The sequence below is a fragment of the Symphalangus syndactylus genome, chromosome 18, assembly GCF_028878055.3.
Source record: "Symphalangus syndactylus isolate Jambi chromosome 18, NHGRI_mSymSyn1-v2.1_pri, whole genome shotgun sequence".
In the NCBI taxonomy this organism is placed as follows: domain Eukaryota; kingdom Metazoa; phylum Chordata; class Mammalia; order Primates; family Hylobatidae; genus Symphalangus; species Symphalangus syndactylus.
The window spans coordinates 30,061,684-30,070,755 of NC_072440.2; the positions used below are offsets into that span (position 1 = coordinate 30,061,684).

Consider the following 9,072-nt stretch of genomic DNA (forward strand, 5'->3'; position numbering starts at 1 on the left):
GGCAGGAGAATCATGTGAGCCCAAGAGTTCAAGACCAGACTGGGCAACAAAGTGAGACCCCGTCTATATTATAAAATAAAAAAATAGTTCAGAAGAGAGGTCTGGGCTAGAGATGGAAATGTAGAAGTTAGTAAATTTAAAGCTGTTCAACTAGAGGAGATAGCTGAGGAAGTGCATTCAAATAGAGAAGATGTCAGAGGAGAACTTTGGGGTTCTCTCAGTGGTTATAGATCGGATATGAGGAAAAACAGTGCAGGAGACTAAGAAGGAGCTCTCATTGAGTTAGGAAAATCAAGAGGGATGCCCTGGAAGCCAAATGAAGGCAGTGTTTTGAGGAAGAGGGGTGATGGGCCATATGAAAGCCAGTAGGTCAAATGCTGCCAACGGGTCAACGAAAATGAGGACTGAGAAGTATTCACGAATTTAGCAATGTGGAGCTCATTGGTGACCCTCATAAGAGCTGTTTTGATGGAATGGAGGAGGTAAAATCTTGGAGGGAGAGAACATAAGAATGAGAGAACAGTTGACAGTGCATGTAAACAACTCTTTCACAGAACTTTGTATTTCTGAATTTTTGCTTATTTGGATATTAATAAAATATCTGATATAGCTTTATTTTAGTAAGGTTTGTTTTCGTGGAACTTCAGTTGTGTATACGCATATATGTGTGTGTATGTATGTGCGTATGGTGTTTTGATGTAAAATTTATTATTGTGGGTCATGGTTAAAAAAAAGCTTGAGAATAAGGAGTTAGATCAAGAAGTTAGAAGGAATGTTGACGTAAGTTGTGGATATAGGAGATTCTACCATGTGGACAGAGTGGAAGGATTTAGGGAGTTGGAGCAGGTTGGGATATGTGATCAGAAAGCAGGAGTTTAGCTCTCTCACTTGCCCCTGCTTTTACCATGTGATGTGTCTGCTACCCCTTCACCTTCCACCATGACTGTAAGCTTCTTGAGGTCTCCCTAGCAGCCAAGCAGATGCCAGCACCATGCTTCCTGTAAAGCCTGCAGAACCATGAGTCAATTAAACCTCTTTGTAAATTACCCAGTTTGAGGTATTTCTTTATAGCAGTGCAAGAATGCCCCAATACAGAAAATTGGTACCGAGAAGTTGGGCATTGCTATAAAAATACCTGAAAATGTGGAAACAGGTTTGGAACTCGGTAATGAGTAGTGGTTGGAAGAGTTTGCAGGGCTCAGAAGAAGACAGAAAAATGAGGGTAAGTTTCGAACTTTTTTTTTTTTTTTTTTGGACGGAGTCTTGCTCTGTCACCCAGGCTGGAGTGCAGTGGCGTGATCTTGGCTCACTGCAACCTCCGCCTTCCAGGTTCAAGCGATTCTCCTGCCTCAGCCTCCCAAGTAGCTGGGGTTACAGGCATGCACCACCACGCCTGGCTAATATTTTTGTATTTTTAGTAGGGATGGGGCTTCACCATGTTGGCCAGGCTGGTCTCAAACTCCTGACCTCAAGTGATTCACCCACCTCGACCTCCCAAAGTGCTAGGTTTACAGGCATGAGCCACTGCTCCTGGCAAGTTTGGAACTTCTTAGAGACTAGTTAAATGGTTGTGACCAAAATGCTGATGGTGATAGGGACAGTGAAGTCCAGGCTGACAAGGTCTCAAAAGGAAACGAGGAATTTATTGGGAACTGGAGCAAAAGTCACACATGTTATGCCTTAGCAAATAACTTGGCTGCATTCTGCTTGTGTCCTAGGGATCCATGTAAGTTTGAACTTAAAAATTATGACCTAGGGTATCTGGCAGAAGAAATTTCTAAGCAGCAAAGCATTCAAGATGTGGCCTGCTGCTACTAACAGCCTGTGCTCAGATGTGGGGGCAAATGAATGACTTAAAGTTGGAACTTACATTTAAACAGGAAGCAGAGCCTAAAAGTTTGGAAAATTTGCAGCCTAGCCATGTGGTAAAAAAAGAAAACATTTTCTCCAAGAAATTCAAGCAGGCTGTGGAGCAGCCACTTGCTGATATTTGCATAACTGAAAGGGATCCAAGTGGTAATATCCAAGACAATGGGGAAAAGGCCTCAAAGGCATTTCAGAGACCTATGGGGCAGCCCCTCCTATCATAGGCCCTGAGGCCGAGGAGAACTGAATGCTTTCCTGGGCTGGGCCCAGGGCCCTGTTGCCCTCCCTGTACAGCCTCAGAACACTGCTCCCTGCATCCAGATGGCTCCAACTCCAGCAGGGACTCAAAGGGGCCTAGGTACAGCTTGGGCTGTTACTTTGGAGGGCATAAGCCATAGCCTTCACAGCTTCCATTAGGTGGTAAGCCTGCAGGCACATAGAATGCAAAAATGGTGAATTCTTGGTAACCTCTGCCTGGATTTCACAGGATGTATGGAAAAGCCTGGGTGTCCAAGCAGAAGCCTGCTGCAGGGGCAGAGCCCTCACAGAGAGCCTCTACTAGGGCAGCGTGGAGGGGAAATGTGGGGTTAAAGGCCCCACACAGAATCCCTACTGGGGCACTGCCTAGTGAAGCTGTGAGAAGAGGCCTACTGTTCTCCAGACTCCAGAATGGTAGAGCCACTGGCAGCTTATACCCTGCACCTGGAAAAGCCACAGGCACTCAACCCAGCCTGTGACAGCAGCCTCAGGGGCTGAACTCTGCAAAGCTATAGGAGCAGAGCTGCCCAAGGCCTTGGGAGCCCAACCCTCATATCAGCGTGCCACATGGAAACCAAGGAGGTCATTGTGGAGTTTTATGATTTAATGACTGCCATGCTGGGTTTTGAACTTGCATGGGGCCTATAGCCCCCTTTTTTGGCAGATTTTTCCCTAATGGGAATATTTCCCCAATCCCTGAACCCTGATTGTATGTTGGGAGTAAATAATTTGTTTTTTATTTTATAGGCTCATAGGTGGAACAGATTTGCCTTTTCTGCGATGAGACTTTGGACTTCTGAGTTAATGCTGGAATGAGTTAAGACTTTGGGGCACTGTTGGGAAGGCATGGTTGTATTTTGCATTGTGAAAAGGACATAAGATTTGGGAGGGGCCAGAGGTGGAATGATATGGTTTGGATATTTGTCTCTACTCATGTTGAATTTTATCCCCATTGTTGGAGATAGGGCATGGTGGGAGGTGTTTGGATCATGGGGGCAGATCCCTCATGGCTTGGTGTTACCTTTGTGTTGATACTGAGTTCTCATGAGATCTGGTCATTTAAAAGTGTATGAAACCTGCCCCCTGCCCCCCCACTGTCTCTCACTTGTTTCTTCTTTCATCATGTGACATGTGTGCTCACCTTCTGCCATGATTTTAAGTTTCCTGAGGCCTCCCTAAAAGCCAAGCAGATGCCAGCACCATGCCTCCTGTAAAGCCTGCAGAACCGTAAGTCAACTAAACCTCTTTTCTTTATGAAAGAAAGAAAAGGAAGGAAGGGAGACAGGGAAGGAAAAAAGGAGAGAGGGAGAGATGGATGGAGGAAGGGAGGGAGGGCTTACAACCATGAGGACAGTTGTTAGGTCAATGAGGGATGACTTGGGAGTCCTATGAAGACTGATGTAAACTAGAATAAAGGGCATGATGAGCTTATGATTCAAAAGTATTTTGTCATAGAAATAGTTTATTTTCTGTAAAAGAACAGAGTAAATATTTTAGCTTTGTAGGCCACTGATAGTCTCTGTTGCTTTAAAAAATGTGAAAACCATTCTTAGCTTGAGGGGTGGACAGTCCAGGGCCATACTTTACTGACCCCTGCTTGAACTAAAAGCCCTTAGAAGCAGCTCTGGAAAAATAATTTGCATGGAATGTTATGATTTTTTTTTTTTTTTTTGAGACAGAATTTTGCTCTTGTTGCCCAGGCCCGAGTGCAATAGCCCGTTCTTGGCTCACCGCAACCTCCGCCTCCTGGGTTCAAGCAATTCTCCTGCCTCAGCCTCCCGAGTAGCTGGGATTACAGGCATGCACCACCATGCCCAGCTAATTTGTATTTTTAGTAGAGATGGGGTTTCTCTATGTTGGTCAGGCTGGTCTCGATCTCCCGATCTCAGGTGATCCACCCGCCTTGGCCTCCCAAAGTGCTGGCATTACAGGCGTGTGCCACCACACCTGGTCAAGTATTACGATTTTTAATAGTATGCACACATGGGACAAAATTCAACTGGTATAAAAGGGTAAACAGGAGAAAAAAAGCAAACCTCCCTCTCTCCCTTCTGTGTCCACCAGCCATCCTGTTCTCCTCCCTAAACTCCATTATGGTTGCCTGTTTTTTTTATATAAGTTTTCCATGAATTTATAAATATATCACGTACATATATCCTGTCAGTCAATATTAAGAAATTACTAGGTTATTTTGTGTTTATGTGTGCACTATTACATTTAATGAGTTACGCTAGTTGTTGCCTCTTATATCCACATTCAGCCTTCATTGTCTGTTCTGTAATAATAGATCTGGGCCCTGTAAATACCTCTCCCATGACAGCAAGCACCATGTAAAACTTTGTCAATCGAGGGTGCTGCTGACACACTGAAGGAGCAAGGGCTGCTTTTCCTGGTTCCACTGTGTCTAGGCAGACACCTGCAACACCTGTGCCATCTGCAATACCAATTCCTGCAGCACATACACTCTGCTTCTGCAGCACCTCGTTCTGGCTGCACACTTCTTGGGTAGTGCCTAACTTCAGCAGCACCCAATGGTCAACAGCGCACAGTACCCCCACGTGAATGGCTTCCCTTGACATGCACAAGGCCCCTTCTCAGCAAAGTGCCCCAAGCCCAGCACCTCCTCCAGCTGCAACTCCACAGCCTCAGCAAACCTCTCTTTGACTGCTGTGTCCTCTCACATGAAGTCTGGATCTCAGCCCAGATCTCAGCCCTGAGCTTTCTTCTTTGAGTTGTTCTGTCTCAGCCTAGGGTGAAAAGCCCATATCGGCTGTTCCCTGTATCGGCCCAGGCTTCTCTTTATTCCTTACTACCCAATCCCCATTCCAATCCTCTGTTAATAACTCTTACGGACAGTCCCCGACTCATGATAATTTGACTTAGGATTTTTCTACTTTGTGATGGTGCAAAAGTGATCTGCATTCAGTAGAAACTGTTCCTCAAGTACCCATGCGACCTCTGTTTTTCACTTTCTGTACAGTATTCAATACGTTGCATGAGATTTTCAATACTTTATTATAAAATAGGCTTTGTGTTTGATGATTTTGCCCAACTGTAAGCTAATATAAATGTTCTCAGCGTGTTTAAGGTAGGTCAGGTTAAGCGATGATGTTCGATAGTTTAGGTATATTAAGTGCATTTGTGACATACAATATTTTCTACTTACAATGGGTTTTTCAGGATATAACCCTGTTGTAAGTTGAGAAGCATCTGTAATTTATTTATTTATTTGAAACAGAGTCTTGCTGTGTCACCCAGGCTGGAATGCAGTGGCGCAATCTTGGCTCACTGCAACCTCCGCCTCCTGGGTTCAAGCAATTCTCCTGCCTCAGCCTCCCAAGTAGCTAGGACTACAGGTGCACACCACCATGCCTGGCTATTTTTTTTTTTAATTTTTTTTGTATTTTTAGTAGAGACAGGATTTCACCATGTTGGCCAGGCTGGTCTCGAACTCCTGACCTCGAGTGATCTGCCCACCTCAGCCTCCCAAAGTGCTGGAATTACAGGCGTGAGCCACTGCGTCCGGCCGAGCATCTGTATATTAAACTTTCCCCATTCAAATTTCTATGTGGTTTCTGTCTCCTGACTGGATTCTGATATAATGCTTAACAACCTTTGTAATTACAAAGGTATTACATATAAAATCAGACAAGCAAGAAGACAATCCATCCCACCTTCTACTACTCTTGCCCTCCAGAGGTAGCTCCAGTTAATGTTCTAGTGCTAAACTAGATTTATTTTTGTTTTAAATAGAAAAATACTGCAGGCACAAGTAAAACAAAAAACAGTACAGAATGGGAGAGAGTGAAAAGTAAGAATGGCTTCCAGGCCCACTTCCTAGAGGTACGCACTATTAACATTTTTCGATATATCCTTCCAGAAATTTTTTTCCAGTTTCATTTAGGTATAATTGACAAAATTATGTATATTTCATTTGTACAACATGGGTGTTCAACATGTTTTGGTATACATATACTTTCTGATATGATAAACGGTTACCACAAGCAAGCTCAATAACATATTCAGAAATTCTTAATGTAGCTAGAAATGTAAGTGGTTTTGTTTTTTGTTTTGAGACAGGGTCTCACTCTGTTCCTCAGGCTGGAATGCAGTGGCACCATCTCGGTTCACTGCAACCTCTGCCTCCCGGGTTCAAGCAAGTCTTGCGTCTCAACCGCCCTAGTGGCTGGGACTACAGGCATGTGCCACCACACCTGGCTAATTTTTGTATTTTTAGTAGAGATGGGGTTTCACCATGCTGGCCAGGCTGGTCTCGAATTCCTGACCTCAAGTGATTTGCCCGCCTCAGCCTCCCAAAGTGCTGGGATTACAGGTGTGAGCCACTGCACCCAGTTGTAAGTGGTTTTCTAAACAAATGAGACCACACCATACATACTGTCCCTATATTTCATACTTGGGCAAGGGGAGGGGAGTTGACTTTTTTCTTAGTAAAAATAAAAATGAGGATAAAAGTATGGTTGTTTACCAACTTATAGTAGTATCATGAATTTAGAATGGTCTTCTGGCCGTTCAGAAAACTACTTAACTGGTAGGAATGAAATTCTGGACACTGACACTGATATAGACACTCATATCAAATATAATACTATGAAATACTATGATATGGAAATAATATGAAATCACTAGAGATAAAATGTTTTCTACCCAAGTAGAGTGGATTCATAAGAAAATTCTAAATTATAACATATGTTGAACTCTGAGAAGCCTCTGGAATGAAGTCATTTTTCCCTAACCCGTTTTCTCTTTACATTGGCAGTCAATAAAGGGAAAGTAAGTTAACTCTACTGTACCAAAGCTAGTTCAGTATAGAAAACAGGTTCTACAAGGATTAAGGAATATTCTGCAAGGATTAAGGAATATCCCTTGGCCCACAGAAGATTCATGTGGACCCTGTGTTAAACTTGTTTCATCCATGTATGAAACTGATTCAACCATTAATTAGCCATTTATTATATAAATTGAACACTTCTTCCATATTGTGGCTTTTAGATAGATTGGCAGACCTGTCCCCAACCCCTTCCCTGTTGACCATGGACAATGGAGGGTTAGCTGTATAAACTTGATTGAAGGGTTTGCCTTTAGCTGGGGTGGATTATTCAGGGACCTCAAAGGTATTGGTGATGATTTATTTCTTGAGCTTGGTGGTGAGTATGCAGGACTGTGTTTTGTTTTGTTTTTAAAAACAAAAAGCTATTTTGTTTTTTTTTTTTTTTCACACAAAACAATAAACATTTTCCAAAAGTACATATGAACAAAAAGATGCATACCAAACATATTAGGAAGGTTGCACATGGGAAGACAGGGAATAGAAATGGGGGGTGGGAATTAAAATAAATGAGAGAAGGACTTTGTATGGCTCAAAGAAAATAACTCAATCCTCTATTTGACAAAGAAGGAGAAGGAAGAGGAAGAAAAAGAAAGTGGGATAAAGGATCAGAAAGGGAGGAAAATAGAAAAAATTAGAGTATGACTCCAGGGTAGACCTGTTTTGTTGTCGTTTGGTTGCTTGGTTGGTTTGACAGTTGTATTTTTCATATGTTTCGCCATGTTGGCCAGGCTGGTCTCGAGCTCCTAGCCTCAAGTGATCAACCTGCCTCAGCCCCCCAGAGTACTGGGACTACAGGCATGAGCCACCACATCCAGCCCCCACATTGCTTCTGGCCTCTGTGGTAGACCTCCCCGACCGGGGGGCCGGGCAGAGGCGCTCCTCACTTCCTAGACTGGGCGGCCGCACAGAGGCGCTCCTCACTTCCCAGACGGGGCAGCCGGGCAGAGACGCTCACTTCCTAGATGGGGTGGCGGCCGGGCAGAGGGGCTCCTCACTTCCCAGATGGGGCAGCCGCTCAGAGGCGCTCCTCACATCCCAGAAGGGGCGGCCGGGCAGAGGCGCTCCTCACTTCCCAGACGGGGCGGCCGCGCAGAGGCGCTCCTCACTTCTTCCCAGACGGAGCGGCCGGGCAGAGACGCTCCTCACTTCCTAGATGGGGTGGCGGCCGGGCAAATGGGCTCCTCACTTCCCAGACGGGGCTGCCGGGCAGAGGCACTTTTGTTTTTTAGCAAGCCTTACACATGGTCTTTAGTATGCAATATTTAATAAAATAATTTTGGATAATTTGGTTTTTAGCATTAATCAACAACTTTTTTTATATCCTCAATGTGCCCCAAGACAAATTACTGATTCAGCAGTTTTTAGCTGAATCTTTTATTTCTGAATGATTGGAGAGAACGGCAGTATCCATTTCTGGAGAATAGTTAAGTACTTAGATTGAGGACGTCTTTCTTTCATGACATTAAGCAGTGCGATATCATCTGCATCCAAGAGCCAACTTAACTTAACATGTTCAGTCTAATGAGCCTTGGTAGTCGTAACACACATTGACTCAAAGACTTGACTGTTGAGGCCTGAGCTTTGATACACTCTGTGAAATGCCTGGAGATGTCTAACTCATGCAAGTTTGGCATGTTGTCCAGTGCTTGAAAGAAATTTCTGTATCCTTCCTCTGTAATCTTGTGATTGATTGAAAGCTTTAGGTTCTCAAGTTTCTGGAAACCTCCATTGATTGCTACTTTGGCTACAAGAACAAAACATTCATGAAAATAGAATCATAAGGACTTCCATTTCAATAATGGTAGACAAGGTTATTTGAACCAGCCTCCTCTCCCACCACTACTACTAGTAGGAAGTACTCAATATAATTTTGTTTTTTGAAATGGGGTCTTGCTATGTTAACACAGGCTGGTCTGTTTTTCTTTTTTCTTTTCTTTTTTTTTTTTTTTTGAGACGGAGTCTCGGTCTGTCGCCCAGGCTGCAGTGCAGTGGCGTGATCTCGGCTCACTGCAACCTCTGCCTCCCGGGTTCACACCATTCTCCTGCCTCAGCCTCCAGAGTAGCTGGGACTACAGGTGCCCGCCACCATATCCGGCTAA

The 9,072-nt window shown here is 44.1% G+C and overlaps 1 protein-coding gene across 1 annotated transcript in view; it reads right to left on the minus strand.

The window, feature by feature from the left end:
- Window positions 1–8,347: 8,347 nt before the first annotated feature.
- Window positions 8,348–9,072, minus strand: part of NAIP (NLR family apoptosis inhibitory protein) — a 40,831-nt gene continuing 40,106 nt past the window's right edge. The window contains 2 exon segments of the mRNA XM_055253462.2: window positions 8,348–8,476; window positions 8,479–8,717. Of these exon segments, the coding sequence (XP_055109437.2) occupies window positions 8,348–8,476; window positions 8,479–8,717 (368 nt within the window).